The following is a 22289-nucleotide window of genomic DNA, read 5'->3' as shown; positions in this document are numbered from 1 at the left end:
CCAGCCAAGACACAGCTTGGTAATGGAGAACTGACAGGTCTCAAACTGACTTGGAAACTGAGGTAGTAGTTAGGGCTCCTATACATGTCAATTGGTTTTTACCCACTATGTTCCAGGAGAGGAGGGCCTCTGAGAAAGCCCAGGGCTGGAGTATCAGCCATTACTCAATGAGTGACCCTTCTTAATCTCCCCCAAACTAATTTTTATCCTTCCCTCTTTCTTGCTCCACATGTCCAGCCATCAAATCAAAGATGTTTGTTGTAGGGTGCATTCCTTCAGAGGGAAATGGGGAGCTAAATGAGATCTCTTACAAAGTCTCTGCTAACTCTAATGTTTCATGCTTTTGTGAATGAGCCCTGTATTCTCTCATATAAGCCTCTTCCTTTCCATTCCCATTACCCTTCCTTCCAGGTCAGACATTTTATTGCTTCATCTCTGGAATATAAAAGTTATTCAACTCAAGTTTCTGCCAATTCCTATTTATCCTTCACACTGTCACTGTGTTAATCTTTGGGGAAATAATGGGGAAAGAGCTTTGGCTTAGGAGTTCAGAGATTTGGGTTCTGGCTCTGCTTTGCCTTTAACTAGCAAGGTAACTTTGGCAAATTAGTTTTCTTCTCCAGCCTCAGAACTTTCTTATTAAAATAAAGAAGTTAAAATCAGTGCTCTCCAAGATTTCTTCAGTTTTAACTTAAAACTTAAAACATTACTTCCCTGCCACAAATAAGAATACAAAAATAAAAACTAAGTAGCTTCCACTCATTTGATTCCCCATTATCTACCAGATAAAATCTAAACTTCTTATCCTGATGGTCAAAGCCCTTGATAGTCTAACCCTAACCTGTATTTCCAGCTTTATTTCCTAGTGTTCCTTATTAAGAGTCCTTATAATTAGCAAAATTGGATCATTCTTGGAAATTTCTTGCCTCCTTTCCTTTGCTCAGTCTATATCTCTTGGCTGTTAAAAATCAACTTAAAACTTTCCATGATCATCTCATCCATATATAATCCTTCTCTATACTGAACACCTATAATAACTTATTTTCTGTAGCTCTCATGAAACAGTTATGTCTTGCTTTGTGTTGTAATTATATATGCATGACTCATCTCCTCCACTAGATTAGAAGCTCCCAAAGGGCAAGAGATTATTATGTCTGTTACATTTTTTGTATTCTCCACAGAACTTTGTGATGAATGATTTCATTGTGAGAGATTCATTCAACAGACATTTATTTACCACTAATTGTTTGCAGAACACTATGATGTTATGGAAGAAATGCAAGTTTAAATAAAACATAGTCCCTGCCCCCATTGAACCTATAGTCCATATATACATGTAAGCAGTTATAATAATGCAAGGTATGTCTCATGAAGAATGCATTAGAAGGTCTCACAGAAGAAAAGTACTATCTCTGTTTCTCAGAAGAAAAGCATTACCAGGGGTAGCTGGGTTGCACAGTGGATAGAGCACCATTCTGGAGCCGAGGACCTGAATTCAAATGCAGACTCAGACACTTAATAATTACCTAACTGTGTGACTTGGGGCATGTCATTTAACCCTATTGCCTTGCAACCCTACCCCCCCCCAAAAGCATTATCAGTAAGAAGATTTACAAATGGCTTCACAAAGAAGATAGAATTTGAATTGTGCTTTAAAGGAAGAATAGAAATTGAATAGATGAAAAGAATGGAACTAAAACTTTCATGGAAAAAGTATCCTTATAGACCTTGATATAAAAGGTAGAATTCAGATAAATGGAATAATGATATAAGGCACAATACAAACATTAAATATTTAGAGAAATCATGCTCACTGCATGTCACTGAAATGTATATTCTATATAAGAATCTTAAAAGCAAGATTTCAGATACATACAATATTTTCTGGTTTTTTATTTGTCAAAGATATTTGGTCATTTTGGTGACATGAAATAGCATATTTAAGCATCATCTTGAAAATTTAGAGACCAAATATTTTCCTACTCACTAAACTAAAATTTACAGTTAATAGCAATTACTAAAATTTTGGCTTAATTAAAACTATAATATGCTGTGCTAATATCAAACCTAGTTTTAAAATGTTTTTCATTATTCTTAAAAATGAACCTATGTAAGTTTTTAGTGCATAAATTCTCTGGTGAATTCCATGTTTATCCTGTTTTTCCAGAGACTTCCCTCAGGTAAGGAACAAGGAACAAGTGAGCTTTTTAGATATTCCCTTTTCCATTTAATATTGCAATATGATCAACAGTTAAATAATTTAAGCCTAACTTGCTGATACAATAATATATACCCAGTATGAAGTTTAACATTGCTAGCCTACAAATCCAAGCCATGAATCATGACAAGAAAAAAAATCCTTTTTGTGTGTTGATTAGGTTTAATAAACATTTAAAATGTTACCAATTGTATTTCCTTAAATTTTGTTATGCAGATGGAATTGGAAAATTTGGGGGGGTCTAATGATAATTTTTAGTTGTTTTTTTAAGTCTGAGCATCTCAAAGTTTGTGTAATCTCAGAATTATAATTAAAGATCATTTTAACAGTTAATGTTTTCACTGGTTATGAAAAAGATATAACAGGAAAATTATATGAAGATTGAGAATTCTACTGAAGTACCTTCTTTCATACCATTGACAACTCGTTTGTGGCCAAGATAGTGAGAAGATCTCTTTTCAAGAGAAATCTAATTTTCCTTCATGAAAGCCTGCATGGTGCATCATTTTAAGTTGGGAAAGATGAACTCTTGAAATAAGACTTTAAAAATGTCGTGTAGATAATTACCATTGTAATTTCTCCATTATACAATTTGCCTTTAGAATATATCAGAAAAAAAATGTAATATCAGATGTATATAACAGTTATTCATTTTAAAGCTTCTGTAAAGTAGAAAAATTTGAATTATTTGTAACCCAATAATAATTTAAGTGAAATGGATTATTATTGAGAATTAATTGCATGAACAGACATTGAAAGTTTCCCCATATTTAAGCTTTCCATTCAGAAGTACATAGTTATTTTATATATTCACTAATCTCATTGAATATTAGATTTTTAATTTTTCTAATTTTTTTAATTGTCAGTTTGCTGGGTGAATGAAGATGAGATTTGATTTTGAGTTCATGGATCTCACTGAGTTAGTGGCATGTACATCTTTCCCTGAGCCATTTTCCTTTTCCCTAGAAGCATGCAAATATGCATACCATACCCCTCTTCCCTGATGTTCTCATTTTGCTTGCTCTGGTGGAGATATTGCACATTACTAAGTTGCATGTTGTCACGGCTGTAGTGCAATTTAGTATGTGTGATATTTTCACATGAGTGCATGCACACGGGTATGGCTGTGGCTTAAAGTTATTGTAGTTTTGGGGTTTCGTTGGCAGGGGGAATTTGCTTACATGAATCAAATTAAAACATTGTATAATATCCTGGTTAATATTTATACTGTACCTTTTTAAGCTTACAAGAAAAACATATTACATAATATAAATGTTGTTGTTAAGACATTTTCACTTGAGAAATTATTGTTTGTGTGGGGTTTTTTTTTCCCATTTGTGTGTGCTTCATTAGTTTTTATTATATATTTAGAATAGTTGTTCAGGATATAAGGTTTTTTGCTTTCTGTTTAGAGCAAATTAAACATACTTTTAAAAACTCAGGAAATTTAATATCTACTGAGTATAGTTTACATAAATTGAAATGGAAACAACAGGTTTAAAGCAGCAAGAAAATAAATATCAGTTCACTGGGACAAGTTTCTCTACTAGCAGTGATAAAATAGTACAAATATAGGAAAATTAAGTGAAATTATTTTAAAATAATCAGGTTAGTAAATATAATAGATTCTTAACCACTTGATAGTGCTAAAAGGAATGTAAATAGACTATTAAAGTATCATAAGTATTTTTTCTAAAGAAAATAAATTTGTCTTTCATCTCATTCATTATTCAGTATTCTTGAGTTCCATGATCCCTTTGATGTGGGTATCTCTCCAACAGTTTAGATCACAACCCATCTACTTTTTATTGACTTGTGCATTTCTTTTACATGTCCTCACTTAAATCCACTGTACAAGGTCTACCTAATGTTGAGCTAGGAACCTTTCTTTAAGTTTTTAAACTTTCTGTGAATACTCAACTTTTCCATATGTTATCTCTCAACCTACTCTACTTAACCTGCCTTTTCTGATAGTCTATTCCCTGAATGATGTTTTTAACACTCCTTGCTAGGAAGTCATCATTGCAAGCATACTGCAGCAGGAAGGCTAACAAGGAACAGTAAGATAAGTGAGATAGATTTCAGTTGAATTTGCATATATCCTCAAATTAAATGAAGTAGTAAGGTTCCTATTACAAGGAGACAAGTTTTTATTCAGTATAAGGAAGAATTTTCCCTGTATCAGAGATATTCTACTTTCTGTGGAAACCTTTCCTGGTAGATCCTCCTTCATCCCCCTAGCTGCTAATGCCTTCCCCTCATCCGTTCTGTATTTATCTTATACAAGTCAGATTATTTCCATATAAACTCCTTCATTAAAATGTGAGCTCCTTCAAGGTTGGAACCGGTTTTTGCCTTTCATTGTATCCCCAGGACCTGGCATATTGCCTAAGACCTAGAAAGTCTTTTTATTTATTTTAAGTGCCAAGCACTGGAGAGACAGATACAAGCAAAAAAGAATAACAGTCACTACCCTCATCATCCTTAAATTCTAATGGAGGAAGACAAAAAGTAAAAAGAAACCAATGGGGAGGAGACGTAGATGATTGTGAAGTTCAGAGGAAGTCAGGGAGAAGAATGAAGATGGGCTGGCTGGCTGGGCCAGCCTCACAAAGTGGATGCTCCAGGAGGAATTCACTGGTGGGAGAGAGGAGGCAGGCCTTATACAAGGATATTCCATGATGAATGAATGGGCTATGAGGGTGGTAAGTTATCCAAGGTGAGATCCAATATGAGCCAATAGTAGAGAAGTCATGGTTTGGAAGTCAAAAATAGGGCTAGGAGAAGAATGTAAATCGTCATCTAGACCAAAATTCAGTGCCTTTTGTTCTCCATCAAGGGCAGCTAGGTGACAGTGGATAGAACACTGGACTTGGAGTCAGGAGGACAGGAGTTTGAATCCAACTTCAGATACTTGACATTTGCTAACTGAGTAACCTTGGACAAGTCACTTTATCCTGATTGCCCTGCATCTAGGACCATCTCCAGTCATCCTGATTCATATGTGACCCAGGTGACTCAGGAGAAGAAAGTGGGAGTGACTTAGCACAGCCCCTCCTCACTCAAATCCAATTCATATGCTTGTCATGGCATCACTTCCCTGATGTCGTAGTCTTCTTCGATCTTGAAGGACAAAAACATCATTATTATGTTCCCCGTCACATTGTTCAAGCAGTGCTTTGTTGATCATTTTTCAAGGAAATTATAAAGAGAATTAATTCATTAAGTAAGAAGTTGGACTAGATTACTTCTGAAGTTCATAATTCTCCAGTTCTATGAATATACATAAAATTATATAGTTCCTATTTGGTTTTTTATTTTTTAACATAACAGTAATAAAGTCAATTCACATAGAACTGTTGCTCATAGTTTGTTATTAACAAAGATCCTGACTTCTAAAAATTGAGGCGAACATTTCTCCTAAGGTCACAGATTCTTCCAACCCCTATTCCAACTACTACCACCATCACCCCACCCTATCCAGCTATCAGTCACAGATGAATATTTATACATAGAGTCTTGCTGCTAAAGAGATCAAAGAGCATCTAGGTCAGTGTACAACCTATAAGCTAAGAATGATTTTTTACCTTTTAAAATAAAATATATTGTCGACTTCTGATCTGGTACAATCCTTTCTTTTTTCTGAATGAAGAAACTTCGGCCCAGAAAGATAAAGTCATTTTTCTAAGGTCACAATTAGTGGCAAAAGAGATGAACTAACAGGTGTCCAGTTCATTTTTAGATCTGCTGTTCTTTTCATTACATAATGGCATTTCCTATAAGTTGTTCTCCATCAGGAAAATGTTATGGACCCAAGATCTATTGTTAAGATCAGTTAACCTTTACACCAAGTTACTTAAGCAATTAAGGAGTTGGTGTGCTATATTTGGAGGGGAAGGTTGGGAATTGGTTTATTTCTTTCCCATTGCTCAGGAATATCAGACAGACTTGTTTTCCCTTTTATTATTACCTCATTTCTCCTGTGTTGATGCCTTTCTTCATTGAAGTTCACCTGCTGCTCAGGTCCCATAATTTCCCTATTCTCATCCATCAGGAAAACCCCAAATGGAAAGAGTCAAACATGATTGAAACAACTGAATGAATTAAATTCTTCTAGAAAAATCCATTTTTCCCTTAGTCTCTGTTTTCAGTCATTATAGTTACTCTTTTGGGGGATTTTTAACTTTGCAATAGGTTTTTGATACTCTTGAGTGTTTTCTTTGATTTGCTGATCTCTCTAATTTAGTTCCTAATTTGGGACTTAGTTCCCAAATCAGACTCCATCCCCTGCTGTATTTAGGTTGGAGTTCTTAAAGGTTCTTCCCACTTCAATCCATCTTCCAATCAGCAACCAAAGTGATGATCTTCCTAAAGTTCAGGCCTCATAAAATACCAGTGACTCCCTATTACATTCATGCTCAAATATAAGATCCTCTGGCATTTAAATACCTTCACAATATGACTTTTCTTCCTTTTTGCGGTTTTATTTTTTTGCTGTACTACCTACACTACAAATAAGCTATTAGTCTTCAAGCTGTTTCTTTCACACAAAAAATCTCTTCCAACTCCTTGACTTTTCACTAGAGTACCCTGTGCCTAAATACTCTCCCTTTTCTCTTCTACTGCCATCTTCCCTGGTTACATTCAAAACTCACCTTAAATCCTACCTTTGGCAAGGAGCCTTTCCTGATTCCCTCTCAGATCCTAGGAGAATAGCTTTTCATCTACTTGAACATATTTAGTTGTTTTCATATTGTCTCCCTATTAAAACCTGATATTTCCTGATGGCAGTTCCCATGTTTTTTTGCTTCTCCTTCTATTCCTAGCATTTAGCAAATTGTCCAATCCACAATAAGTAGATGTAATATATGCTACATATAGAATGAACTTGAAAAGAGTTCAATTATAAAAAAAAAAGGTGCTAGATAATTCCAGGAATTACCTGGAACTCAGAAAATTTGTGTAGATAGCCCAGGTAGCAGTATAGGAATAATGAGTCTTGGCCCTAGAAAGTAACAATAACAACCACAGTGATATTCTGTAGGGCATAATCACAAGACAATGTTTACCTGACAGACTTTAGTTAATCAGCTAAATTTATGGAATTTTCCCTTGGCTATATTCTTTTTTTTTTCCTCTACATGAATTTTATAGATAATTGCTTATTGCTTTGTAACCTTAATTCAGATGAAGAAGTTAGATTATAAAAGGAAGAGATGTTTAAGTTTGCCTTTTCACTTGCTGTGGGTAACATCACAGGCTGGTTCATCTATGTCATCAACATTGTTACCCACATAAAAATAATTTATTAGTTTTGGCAATAACATAGCTGCTGAGATGAAGGCAAAGTGAGTGAATTACTTGAGTAAATAAACACATGTACTTAATTGATGATTCATTGTAATTACATCATGGATTATTAGAGATGGAAGAGACTTTATAACAAAATCATCTAAGAAATTAGAATATAGGGGTGGCTCAGTGGCGTAGTGGATAGAGCACCAGCCATGGAATCAGGAGTACCTGAGTTCAAAATCTGGTCTCAGACACTTAATAATTACCTAGCTGTGTGGCCTTGGGCAAGCCACTAAACCCCATCTGCCTTGCAAAAAAAAAACCTAAAAAAAAAATAAATTAGAATATAGAAAAAATTAAGGGGAATCTGAATTTAAGGAGGCCCAAACTTCTATAGGAAATGATTTTCGCATGGCTATTTAGCAGTTAATTAGTGATAAAACTAAAATAAGAAACTGTGTATTCTATGTATTGCATCCTTGCATCCTTTTATTGATTCTCCTGATAAATTTTTGATTATCCATGTTAATGTTGGGGTGTAGAAATATAAATGGGTAAGAAAAAAATTCAAAAGCCGAAGTAATTCAACCCAGGTGATCCTTTTAAGATAGAAGATTCTAGGGAAATTGTAAAGATTTATCCTACAGGTAACCACAGAGAATCATTTACTGCCAATCCCTGTTGAGTTTTTTACTTGCTTTTATTTTTCTTTTCATCTTAAGGACATGACCCAGTCTATGAGAAAATATTATATAAAATTAATAATGAACCATAGAGTTATCCAAGTCTAAGATGAACTAACCTCATACATGAGGTAAACAAGCCAAAAAAGTGAGGCAAAAGACAAAATGCAGCAACAGTCTAATAAACATCTCTTTGGACTTTAATTTAGAAAATGGTCTCAAATATTTGGGTGAGCAGTTTGAGTCATTAACTATTGATACATGAGAACATAATTAAGACTTTTCATTGTGAAATGAAGTAGTTAAAACCTGTGTCTGAAAAATCCACATTATTACATAGATACAAGTTAAAAGTGGTTATTTTATTTTTCATAGTAATGTGGTTTTAATAATATGGACATTTAACAATATGTTAACATTTAATAATATGGACATTTAGCAATATGTTAACATTTAACAATATGGACATTAACCTAAAATATAATTGAGTTTTCCAAGTTACAATGTGACAATGATTTTATCTCCTATGGTTTGTTGTTTGTTTGTTTGTTTGTTTGTTTGTTTGTTTTGGACATTTTAGAGGTGTGTTTGATGCTTCCTTGAAAATGGCTGGGTTCTATGGATTGTATACTTGGTTGACTCACACCATATTTGGAATCAATATTGTCTTCATTCCTTCAGGTAACTACCATAAACTCAGTTATATTCTTTTAAGAGATGCTTAGATCATTTTATAGAAAATTGATATTTTGATTAAGGGTCATGTATGAAGTATTACTTTTTCTAATTCTTTGGAGAATTGGGCTCAGAGCATGGTTTGACATAAATAGTTATGATGATTGTCTAACAGCAAGCAATAATAGTAGCTTTGTGATTATGCCCTACAGAATGTTGTTGTTATTGTTACTTTCTGGGGCCAGGACTCATTTCTGTACTGCTACCTGAGCTATCTATACAACTTTTCTGAGTTCCAAGTATTTCCTGGAACCATCTAGCACCCTTTTTATAATTGAACTCTTTTCATGTTCATTCTGTATGGTACATAGTTAGCGATTATCTGGTTTAGGCTCATTTTTACAGATGAAGGTTCTGAGACTTCAAAATATGAATGATGTAACTTGTCTAAAGTCACACAGCCTGATAGTCAGAACTGAGACAACAACCTTGTTCTTTTGATTTCCTAGTTGATTTTCTGTCCATTTTTCTATATTAATCCTCACCAGTTTTTCCCTCACTTGTAGAATTACCCCAGTTCTTTTAGATTTTTTTCTTTCCTGTAGACATTTGTCATCCTGAAGAAAGCTTACCTAGAACTGTGCTGTTACTGATACCTTCTTTCCTCATTTATTCATGGAGTTTTAACCAAGAAGTACATAGAACTAAGAACTCAACCTGGTTCATTCTATTAAATCAGAATCTGTCTCTTTCTAACTTCCACTCATTAATTCTGGTTCTTTCCTGTTCAAAGACCCTTGTCTTGAAAAGTTTCCTTGTCCCCTCCCAGGTGTTCTCTTCTGCCTGTTAAAGATTCTCATTTCCTGTAACCAATCTTCTTGTTTCAACCTTCATAGTTTCAAATCTTCTCATTATCCTGTTCTGATCTTTGCTTTCCTAATCAAGAAAGTTTTTATTTTGGGCTGACCTTTGGATTATTTTTTTTACATAGATAGAAAAGTTTTTGGTATTTAAAGGGTTAACAATAAGGATATTACATAAACTATAATCATATACTACTAAAAATAGAAATTTCCTTGCTCTGTGATTAATATTTAGAAATATTACCAAGTCTAGAAATAATTTCCAATGTTGAAATAGTAAAAATAGGTAAGATTATGATCAGAGACACAAAAAGGTAGTCTCTGTACACCTGAGAATTATAGTTTTAAATGCATAAAATACATGGAACTATATTGAAATGGATAGCTGCTGGCTCAGTGAATAGAATTTTGGAAGACCTGAGTTCAAATCCAACCTCAGTTACTTAATAGTTGTGTGACCCTGGGCAAATCCCCTTAATCTCTGTTTGCCTTGGGAATAACAAAATGGTTCAGTGGGTAGAGCCTTGTGTCTGAAATCAAGAAGACCTGAGTTCATATCTGTTCTCAAAGACTTACCAAGTCACTTCACCTCTGTTTGCTTTATCCAATGGAGAAGGAAACGGCAAGCCATTCCAGTGTTTTTGCCAAGAAAACCACATATGAGATCATGCAGAGTTGGATAAGACTGAACATCTAAAAACAATAATATTGAAGTAGTCATCAAAGTATTTTTTTACAAATAAGTTCATGACTTCAAGGTTTAAAAAGATAAGAACTTGTTTCTAGACATGTTGCCCTGGAGGTATTAGTAGGACAGCTAGATTCAGTTAATCTAAAAGCAACTAGAAATGTTGTTATGAGGCTTGGAGGGAGAGGTTGGAGTTAGAGGGATGGATGGAATATGTGGAAGAAGAAGACCAAAGACAGACCACAATCTGTAGGATCTAGTCACAGGGAAGATCTGTGACTAGAAACCAGAAAAGATAAAGCAAGCATTTATCCAATTCTACGTGATCTCTCATGGAATTTTTCTTGGCAAAGATTCTGAAATGATTTGCCATTTCCTTCTCCATTCCATTAGACAGAGGTGAAGGGACTTGACTAGGGTCATATAACCAGTGAGTATTTGAGTACTAAGTGATCAATAAAGCATTTTTTGCACCAAGAAACCTACATGCTATTGGGGAAAATAACATTGTGTGAGTGAGTGAGAGAGAGAGAGAGAGAGAGAGAGAGAGAGAGAGAGAGAGAGAGTGTGTGTGTGTGTGTGTGTGTGTGTGTGTGTGTGTGTGTGTAAAATATATAATTTGGTAGGATGAAGGAAGCATTAGCAGATTAGGGAACTAAGAAAAAGTTTCTGGAGGAAGTGGCACTTAAACTGAACTTTTAAGGAAATAAAGTATTTTAGGAAAGAGTACTTAACTGGACATAGGAGCCAGATTGCAAATGCAAGGGAAATGGGATATGGTGTGGCATATGTCAGAGAGGTCAGTTTGACCTAAATTGGTATGATGAGGAGAAATGTGCAATATTCCTAGAAAAACCAGAGCCCAGTTACCAAAGGCTTCCTTTTTTAAAAAAAATAAGTTTTTATTGATGTCTTTTTTTTTTACTTAACCTGGTTTCCTTCAGTGAACTTCCCTCATCCTTCAAGAGAGCTGTTTCCTTTAACAGAAAGAGGGGGAGAAGTCAGAATAACAGTAATACATTAAAAGTCTGAGAATTATATACAGTGTACAATATTTGGGGACCTTTCAACTCAGCAAAAGGGTGCTAAGTTAATTTTGCAACATTTGTGAAAGGCTTTAAGTTGCTGAGAGGAGTTTGCATTTTATTCTAGATATAAGAAAGGGCCATTGGAGCTTACTTGAACTTGTGAATGACATAACCAAACCTGGGCTTTAGAAATATCACTTTAGTTCAAGAGACTCTTAGAAGGGAAAGATTTGAGGAAGTGCTACAAGAATGTAGAGGTGATAAAGGCCTGAACTAGACTGACAATCTTGAAAATAGGGAAAAGAGGAATGCAAGAGATGTTGTGAATTTGGCAAGTGAGTGAATATTTGACATGCAGGGAGAATTAGGAATCTAGAATGACTATAGTTGTGAAACTAGTTAACTAGGAGATGATAGTACCTTTGACATAAATAAGGAAGTTCAGAAGAGAGATGGATTGGGTAAAGAAAAGCAGATGAGTTTAGTTGGAGGTATATTAAGTTTGAAATGCATACAGAACATCAAGTTGGAAATGACCAAGTCAACTGTGAGAGACTAGAATTCAGGAGAGAGGATAAGGTTGTATATATAGATTTGAGAGTCATCTGGGAGACAGCCTTGGAACTACTCAGCTTATAGGGAGTGGAGGAGTAGCTTGATAAGTAGGAGGAGAACTCCACGAGAACAACATCTTGGAAACACAGAGGAGAGAGTATTAGGAGATGAATTAAGAGGAGAAGGTGGTCACTGGGGTCTTGTGCTTCATGCAAAAGATCAAGAAAAATGAAAACTGAGAAAAGGCAACTGTGAACCTTGGTCACTTTGGAAAAAAGAAGTTTGAAGTAATGAGAGGCATGAAGATAGAATGTAGATTAGAAGGAGTTTAGAGAAGAAGTAGAAGGCAGTGAGTGAAGCTAGGTATTTCTGGTGCTTTGGCTGTGAAGAGGAGGAAAAAAATGATGGCATAAGAGGACAGTAGCTTCAAGTGAGAGTTTTATAAGGATGGAGGAAACCTGGGTATTTGTATGTAGGCAACATTAAAGTTTACAATAGATAAGGAGAGATTGAAGATTAGAGAGAATCAGAGGTTATAAAAGGGGGAAAATGGCAACCAAGGGAGGAGCCATCAGAGGAGACAGTAACCAGATTCATGAAACTAAACATTTCAAAAACAAAAATAATATCTCCTGTTTGGGACCGTGGCATGTTGAGTAGGATCACTATAGCTTAAATGACATCATGATGTTCAGTTTTCAGGTGCCCAGTAGTTATTTCATCCTTATAGCTCAGATCAACTTCTTGTCTAGTTCCAAGTTCTCTTTATTTCTGGAGTCATCTATATAACTTAAATCAAGTCATATAATGTCCCTCAGGTTCCATTTCCTTCTCTAGAATGAGAAAATTGAATTAGATGAGCTATAAACTCCCTTCCACTTCTAAATCCTGTGAACCTTAAATTCCAGATTAGCTTAAAGTTTTCACTGTAAAGGACCAGCACATTCTATCTTCCCAGTTTTAGACTGGCACAGGAAATCTTCAAACTGATACAGGGCCCTGGTGCTGACCCTTTTTCTGTTCTTTTATAGTCTGCAGGTAAATAAGGGCAGGGTAGCTCTTGGGGTTTGCCTTCAAAAGGAGATGCCTGGAACTTACCACATTCTGAATATGTCTTTACCTTTATCAGAAACAAATTTTGGTCACCTGTGAGAGAACAGTGCCGTCTTACTTGTGGGTAGCCTCTGGACCTGAGAAAGAAGCATGATGGTCATTAGCAATTTGACCAGGAATGTGTTCCTGCTACTATTGAAAAGTTGTCATTGGCATTTAATTATGATTGGCACCTTTCCCATTTGCTACAATTCTCAAAAGTGCTCTTTTCATTGGATTCTTTCAAAAATCATTTAAGATAGGCAGGAAATGTTGTTCCTGTTTCAGTTGACAAAACTAAGTTCTGGAGAAGACTTGTACTTTGTGGTAGTGAATTAGTGACAGAGCTGAAACAACCAAGTGTTCGTTGTACTTCACCAGGCCCTGTGGGGGGGAATTCCTCAGTAAACAATATTCTTCCAGTTCACTGAAGCTTGACTTTAGTTAAGCAGTTTAATCTTCACTTATTTTTTTAATCCATTAATTCCTTGAACATTCCAATGAGTGGGTTATTTTACTATATGTGAGTTGTTGGGGGCAGGGGTGCAAGAATTGCAAAGAATGAACAGTTTTGTTTATTATTTTTCTATGGTATAAATTTTATTTTCTTTTGACTTTATTAGCATTAGCGGCAATCCTTGGAGCAGTACCATTTCTGGGAACGTATTGGGCAGCAATACCTGCTGTCCTAGACCTGTGGCTTACTCAGGGAGAAGGATGTAAAGCCGTCTTGCTTCTTGTTTTTCACCTCTTACCAACCTATTTTGTAGATACTGCAATCTACTCTGATATATCTGGGTGAGTATTTCACAAAACTCAAAGCACCATTAGTTATAATTATCAGTGTCTTCACATGTTAATAAAAAATATTAAGTAATTTTAGAAGTTTTTTTAGACTTTCTTACTCTAGCAATCTTTGCATTTCTATTGCATTCTATTCTATTTAATAAAAACTGACTTCATAAAATAAGGCTATTTTTTTAATGAAAAACCTGTTTTTGTGCAAGAATTGATAAAAAAAATAACATGCAGAAAATGTATTATGAATCAGCATTTATTAAATTACTCTGTGCCAGGCACCGCTGTATTGGACATTAAATTGGAAAGCAGAGTGAGAAATAACAGATAGATTGGGTGCTGCAGTTACCCATGAAATATTAAAAAGCCCAAAAGAAGACCTCCAGTTTGTTGGGTGATTACAATACAGAAACGAGTTGCCTGGGTTGAAAATGATGAGTTATAATCTGCATCATTGGACTGAATACTCACATCAATGTGATCACAAATCCATTGAAGAATTAAAGGAAATATATAACTAAATGTCAGAATGCAGACTCATGTTTTAGTGCTATGTTATCAGATAAAAGCCAAAGTGAAGAATCAGTGTTTTATTTCTGAACTTTTCCATTTAAAAAACTTTTTTTAAAAATCAGATATCCACATCTTTAAACAATTTTCCTTGTCCCTTCTAATAATTTCAGCTCATTTGTTGTTTTTTGATTTCGGTCCTGACCTGTGAGGAAATCCCAATGCAGGAATTCCATTGATACAGATCAAAACTTAATTTGCAGTGTTAAGAGTTACCTGAGACAGCCAAGGTTAGGTGGTCTCTGTCATAGAGACAAACTCCAGGTGTTCCCTTAACTCCACAACTAGCTTTTTATTTGTTGCATCACTCTACCCCTTGGTTTCAACATAAACCTTTACTTTTGACAAGTAACGATTCCATTTCAGCCCATATTCTCCTATAACAGTATATCTCCTGGAGAAAAAGAACCTGCATCTCTTTCTTTTAAAAAAAAAAAAATTTCTGGGGCAGCTAGGTGCACAGTGGATAGAGCAACTGACCCAGGAGTCAGGAGGACCTGAGTTCAAATGCAGTTTCAGATACTTAATAATTACCTAGCTGTGTGACCTTGGGGAAGTCATTTAACCCCATTGCCTTAAATAAAGAAAAAAATTAAGGAAAGATTAAAAGGAAATTTTTTTCTATTCTAAAATGTTTATAAATGTTAAAGTTTGGGAATTTTGGGGGCGGCTAGGTGGCGTAGTGGATAAAGCACTGGCCTTGTAGTCAGGAGTACCTGGGTTCAAATCCTGTCTCAGACACTTAATAATTACCTAGCTGTGCAGCCTTGGGTAAGCCACTTAACCCCATTTGCCTTGCAAAAAAAAATAAAAATAAAAAAAATAAAAAGTTTGGGAATTTTTTAAAGGAAGGGAATTTTAATAAGTAGTTTCACAGAAGCCTATGATAAATTGTAAATTCTGCTAGAAATTTGCTACAATAAAGAAAACATTTTCTATACTTATTGAGCATTAATCAGAGAGGGAAGGTTGATTAGAATTGATATAATGTTCAAGGAGAAGTATCTCTGATTATAAAAAGACCACCACATTGTTTTCCTCTAATCTGGAGACTTGCACAACTGTGTGCACACACACAGTAGTACTCCTTGTATCTAAGGAACATGAAACCAAGAAAAACCCCCAGAAAAAAATCCTTGTCCCCTCCTGTTTCTTCAAACATTGCTCTTAATTTTGTATCACATTATTTATCATTAGAAAATAATAAATATTTATGCTGTCATTTTAATAAAATATTTAAAATAACACATTGTTTGACTGGCATCATTGGGGAATGAGACATTTCACATATCTACTATATAAATGAAATATACTCATCTTTTTTTTTGAAAATGTTGAAAATATTTTTGATGAAAATTTTTTTTGCTCCAGTCCTATGACTTCATTAATATAAGGAAATTCCCCCTACTTGTGCAGATGGGCAGCTGGTTTCTAATCTGAGAGTCTTAATTTACTGAGACACTGAGAAGTTGTGACTTGCTCAGGGTCACACAGTCAGTATATGACAAAAATGGGACTTGAACACATGACTTCTTTCCTCTTAATTTCACTTTGGTTCATGAATGTGCATTACACGTAACCCTGCTTCTCAAGTGGAGTAGTCTTAAGTATAATCTTTTTTTGATGCTCCAAAGATTCCCATTATGAATAGTGGCTTTTGGAAACTTCACTTCATAGGGGAAGGTGTGAGAAGAGGGAGGAAAAAGACAGGAAGGAAAGAAGTATGAAGAACCTCTATGCTGGGTACTGTGCTAAGGGCCCTTTTTAAACAAATATTACAATAATCCTATAAAGTAGGATAATACCCCCATTTTAAAGATGAGGAGACTAAAGCAAACAGGTGACTTGTTCAGGGTCACTCACACAGCTAGTAAGTGTCTGAGGCCAAATTTGAACTCGGGCTCTCCTGCCTCCAAGCACAGTGCTTTGTCCACTTTACCATCAGCGGCCTCTACAGTAATATTGTCTTGGTTTTATAACTCCTTATAAACTGCTTCAGCTTTTTGTGCTAACCACCTAGATATAAATAAGCAGTTCATTTTTCTGATGTGTTTTGCAGTTTAAAAAGAATTTTTATCCCAATTGCCCTATGAGGATAAATGATACTAAATATTATTATCCTTTCACAGATGCTGAAATTAGGGTGCAGAGTAGTACATTGTCTTGTCCTTTATTACCTAGACATTAGCATGAAGCTAGAGCTCCTGATTCTCAAGCTCATTTTGATCTCCATTGTACCGCATTGCCTACAAGAGTGGCATGATCCTGTGGGACTAGAAAACAGACAGAAAAATGTTTTTTCATAGTTCTTTGTTCTCACTGTTTGTCCACTGTTCTTTTCTCAGTGTGTTCTGTGTGAATGGCCGTTATAATTCATTGCCATAATTTTCCACACTTTTGTTGGGAGTAATGTTCCAGGAATTATAGTTGCCACAGGAAAGAGTCCTTAATTTGAAGTCACAGAATCTGGATTCAGTTTCACTCTCCATCACTTACTTTCTGTGTAACTTCTGGCAAATCTTCTCAGAGTATCTGAGCACCAAAGAAGTGGGGCACAGATTTTTTATTTTGTTTTTTGGAGAGACTGGGCCTGCAATTTCTGTTGCATAAGAAATTGCAAAAAAGTAAATTCTAACGATGTATCTGCTCTTCAGCTTACAACTTTGAAGACTTGCTTGAATTGTGGGTCATTATTGTATCTTTTTCCACTAAAATAACACAATAAAATCATGTTATATTAATGTTAGCCCATGCAACTGTATTCCTCCGACATCATGGTTCCAGTGATACCAATGATCTAAATCATCAGAATAATTTCTAGGAATAAATAATCCATTTTTCTCATACTAATCTTCCCATTCAAACTTAGAAAGTTAGTAAACAAAACAGACTGCCTGGACATGAAATTTCTGTAAATGAACCTGATTACATTCAGCTTCCAAATGCTCACATGAATCCTTTATCTAATCAACTTGGATGGTTGTACTATCATATCTTCCTATAAATTCACCACAAGAGTCCACCTTTTGGGGCAGCTAAGTGGCACAGTGGATAGAGCACAGATCCCAAAGTTAGGAGCACCTGAATTCAAATCCAACCTCAGATACTTAATAATTACCTGGACAAGTCATTCAACCCCATTGTCTTGCAAAAAAAGAGCCCTCTTTTCTCTCCCTCTCATCTTTAGAAGCTTTATTTTCTCCTCAAATTTCACTTAAGAGACTTAATTGGGGAAGGAGTAGCAAGGTGGTTGAACACTCCCTATGCTCTTTTATAGTGGATTCATGATTTGAATTTACTTTTAAAATTTATGCTTTTTATTTCATTTTATTTGAAGAATATCACAACTTATTTTCTAATTGACATGAATTTTTTTGTTATTTTAAATGTTTTATTGAAAGGTAAATTTATATTGAACAGCAGCTAGCTAACAACTAGCTAAACTTATAATATTCACTATGTAATGTACTACAATTTATATAACCATTTGGACTTTTAGGTTGCTTCCAATTTTTGTCTTTGCAAATAACATTGTTATGAAAATCTTTTTACAAATAGCTCTTTTGTTTTTTATTACAGTTTCAAGGTATCTTCCCAATCATGGAACTATTTTATCAGTGTGATTTTTTAAAATTATTTGTCATTTTCAGCTTGAAGTTCTCTTCCTCACTCAACACCCTTCCCTAGTCTTTGAGAGTCGAGAAATATGATCCCTATTTTACATGCAAAACATTTCCACATTGACCATTTTCAAAAATAAGTATGCTTAATTTTGTAATTTATATTATGTCTCTCTTGTATTTATATTTGTAACATGTCATATTTCTTTCCAGAAATATTTTTAAAATGTGAATTTAGACCAGCAGTAGATAAGTGTACCTGTTTCTCCTCAACTTTGCTAGCACTGCCTTTTGTTAATCATGTTTGCCCATTTGATGAATGATGTGATGCCTCCAAGTAATTTTACTTTGCATCACTAAGTTAGTTAACTTGAGCTTTTTTGAATGATTATCAACATCACCTGTTTTTTTTTTAAATTCTGTCTGCTTTAATCATTTAGTTAGCTTAGAAATTGCCATTTAGACTTTTTTAACAGTTCCTTAGCTTCTAAGATGTCAAGTTTTTAAAAGCCTATTTGCCCAACAGATATCCTTTCTGTGTTTTTATTCCAGAGGAGGCCATCCTTACTTGACTGGTTTAGCAGTGGCTGGTGGAGCATACTACCTAGGCCTGGAAGGAGCTATCATTGGTCCCATACTTCTCTGTATACTTGTAGTTGCCTCTAATATTTATAGTGCCATGTTATTAAGTCCTACAAACCCCACGCCCACCCCAAGTCAGATACTGTGGTCTCTACAGACACAACGGTAAGGTAAAGTAGAGAAATGTCTCTAAATTGAGTGTGAATATTAAACTATAACTGATAAAAAAAACTTTTGATTCAGAACTGTAGAGAATATGAGAATAATATGTAGCCTGGCCCTGCCTTTGAGGAATTTATAATCTTGTTCAGTTGAAACCAGACTACAAATCTGTGAGGCTATTCTAAAATCCTCTTAAATCTGTGTACTGTAGGCTTTGCTTAATTATTGAGTGTAGAGATCTCCTATATGTTACAGCAGTTTGTGATTTGAGTTTTAGAGCTGGTTCTACATTAAATTCAATAGTTTATGGGCAGAGGAGAAATGAAGTTTCTTTTAAAAGAATGAAAAGAAAGGCATTAAGGTGCCAAAAGCTCTTGTTTTAATTCACACCTGGCCCTTTTCTTACATTTGCCTCTTGCTAATGATAATAAAGTGAGATTTGGCTTATTCCTCATTTAAGAAAATAAGAAGGCACTTGTCTTTTTTTTTCCTTGGTCAAAAAAAAATGAGATACTGAAAGTACATCTAAAATACTGTTATCTAAACTTTAAGTTGAAATTAAAATAAATTTACAAAAGATTTTGACCAGCTTACCTATGTAATGTAACCAAAGAGTTGAAAATTCATTAATTCTGTTATCTAGTTAGATCCTTGCTTCTCAAGGATTAGGCACCACTCCCACACACACTTTTGCATTTCTGATGAATACTTTTAATTTGCATAAAAATAAATGTGGGGGGTGAAGATGGAGATGGAGGCTGTTGCTAAGTTAATTTCGGGTCACTAAGATGAATTTAAGTTTAGGAGGTTTTTCAAATTGTTTTCAGTTTGCTTCAATTTGATTTCAAATTTCTGTATGGGTAAAAAGGCAGTATAGTACATTGGAAGGAGCATTAAAGGAAAAATAGTATTGAACTGGTTTTAATCACGGTTCTGCCAGGAATGACATTGAGCAAGTTGCTTCCTTCCTATAGATATGTTTCCTTTTTAAGAGTTGGACTAAGTGAACCTCTCCCAACTTTAATATTCTGTCATTTATTCACCTACCCTCTGTGCTTGGCTATAACTAATATTTCCAAAAATATTGTCAAATGATCTAAAGAGTTGTATAATCTTTTCTCAGTCTCTCCTTACATCTTTATCCCAGGCAGAATATTTTATATATTTCTTAGATGAATGAAATACCTGTGAATGGCAAAGTTAATACCTATGTTCAATATCATTAGTATTTTCAAAGGCATCAAAGATAAAAATTCCTGAAAAGCATTTTTATCTAGAAGTGTGCCATTAATAAACAAGTGTTCTGGTATATAAGTATTAATCTAAACTCCCCAAAGCTATGGTACCCAAAAAAAGCCTGAAAGTTTGTAAGCCGACTTATTTGCCTTTAGTTACAGAAATCCAACTCTGAATAGGATTGATTTTTTTTTCTCAAGACATGAACTATTTCCTAGAATTTTCTTTTCAGAATGTAAAAATAAACAAGGAAACAAAATTCTCTTAGGAAAGGTTCTTAGGATCATAAACACAAAATCTCTCAACACCATGATCTGTCACTCTAGCTCAACAGGCTAAGGATATGGAACATGCTGAGAATTCCTGGCAGGCGCTAGGGCCTGTTGGACAAGTAGCAGCAAGTGTGCTTTTTCCCATACAAAGAATGACTGCCAGGGTCAACTCAGCCTTCCCTATAGTCACAGGAAATCATGTACATCATCAGCAGTTCCATACCCACCCACCCAAAAGTTGCTGTTCTAATAATCTTTAGACATGTACATTACAGGTATAAAGAGACTATAAATTTTTTAATTAATTCATAATTGTCAGAGATGCAGTAGAAGTCCAACCCATCTCTAATTTTTTTTTTTACAGGTAGGGAAATTGGGTCTTTGTTTTGATTGGATAAATATAAATTTAATAAAATAAATGAGTTTCTTTTCTTGCTATTAGATGTTTTTTCATTACAAAAAAAAACTTTTCCTTTAAGTTTTAAAGACTTTTTTTTGTTTCTACTTTCAGAGGAATTTCAGAAGATTCAAAATCAGAGTGATACTGCACCAGCTTCTTTAAGAAAATCTCCTTCCAGGGAATTCAGATCAGCCATGGACTTCTGTCCTTCTAGCTGTAATGATCAAGGAAGGCCCAGTGAAGTAGCATTTTGGAAAGAAAAATGTGTTTACTGGTCTACATATGGAGCACTTTCATTTGCAAGAAAACAAATGCTACTAGTGGATTTGTATACTAATATTCAATCTTATGGCAGAAAAACTTGTTATGACTTAATTTTGAGAATATTACCTTTAGAAGTTTTAAGTTATACACTGGAGTCATGGCTATTACCTGCTAAAACAGCTGGTTTGGATGTTGTTCAAGTAACTTTGAAAAGGGCAAAAATCATAGCTGTTTTTTCCTGAAGTGTTTAGGAAAAATGAAGGATATATGTGCTTATAGTAATTTTAAGACCTCTAAATTACCTGTTATTAAAAGTGCATATCATATAATTAATTTATTCTGCTTTAAGAAATTTGTTTTTGAATATTTCTGTAATAACCACTTTTCCATGAAGAGTGTTTTCAAGAAACTTAAGAGATTTACAGAATTCAACTGCGTAAGGAAAAAGGATGATGGTCTTTCCATCCTCTTTCCCTAACTCCATACCATTGTTAAGGAAGAACAAATGTTATGTAATCAGCTGGCTTGGATTTTAGATTTTACCCTAGGTGACTCAAAAAGACTCCCCTAAGGATAAAAATTCAGTCACATTACTAATATTTGAAATGAAGTACTTTTTTTGACTACTTTTGCTAGCCCTGCACTTAATTTTTTTAAAATAGGATGTACAATTGTACATTTTGCCCTGTTTTAAATGGAGATATCAAGTGCAGTAATGGTTTGATTTTTTAAATCCAGTTTTTCTTCCCATTTGAAATTCTACTCACATCATTTATTTATTTTTAATAATGATGCCTTAAGTTTGTAGAACACACTTAAACTTTTAAAGTATTGTTACTACTGTTACCATTTTTCATCCACATAAATTGAGATAAGGTATGGCAAATATTATTGTCCCTATTTTACAGATAAGAATATTAAGGTCATGCATTATTTTAGGGCTGGAAGGGACCTCAGTCATCTAATATTAACCCCTTGTTTTAAAGGTGAGGAAACTGAAGCCCAGTGTGCTTAAATGACATGCCCAGCCTCTCATATGTGGTAAAGTAGAAAGGATGGCACTGGAATCCAGATCTTCTGACTCAAGAAATCTGACATATTTTCTGCTTTACCATACTGCCTAGTGAATGCTTCAGAATATGTAATTTAATTGATGTGGAAACTTCTTATAAATGTATAATAACACTTATACACTTTTTTATTATTAAAAGAGTCTCATGAGTTATTATGGCCATAAAATGTTAATTAGCTAGTAGCCAACTTCTTGGTGATGAGGAACCTCTCTAAA

The 22289-nt window shown here is 34.6% G+C and overlaps 1 protein-coding gene across 3 annotated transcripts in view; it reads left to right on the top strand.

Annotated features, from left to right (window-relative positions):
* Window positions 1–21334, top strand: part of TMEM245 (transmembrane protein 245) — a 114653-nt gene extending 93319 nt beyond the window's left edge. For 2 of the 3 annotated variants that reach the window (XM_074196764.1, XM_074196763.1), the window contains 4 exons: window positions 8777–8877; window positions 13721–13895; window positions 18638–18832; window positions 20849–21334. In XM_074196764.1, the coding sequence (XP_074052865.1) occupies window positions 8777–8877; window positions 13721–13895; window positions 18638–18832; window positions 20849–20879 (502 nt within the window). In that variant the 3' untranslated portion in view covers window positions 20880–21334. Of the gene's footprint in view, window positions 1–8776; window positions 8878–13720; window positions 13896–18637; window positions 18833–20848 lie in introns of those variants that run through there. The other variant, XR_012470788.1, reaches the window with a different exon arrangement.
* The last annotated feature ends 955 nt before the right edge of the window (window positions 21335–22289 follow it).

The sequence above is a fragment of the Macrotis lagotis genome, chromosome 8 (assembly GCF_037893015.1).
Source record: "Macrotis lagotis isolate mMagLag1 chromosome 8, bilby.v1.9.chrom.fasta, whole genome shotgun sequence".
Lineage (NCBI taxonomy): Eukaryota > Metazoa > Chordata > Mammalia > Peramelemorphia > Peramelidae > Macrotis > Macrotis lagotis.
Note: the sequence above shows the minus strand (reverse complement) of the source record. Positions and strands in the feature narration are given on the sequence as shown.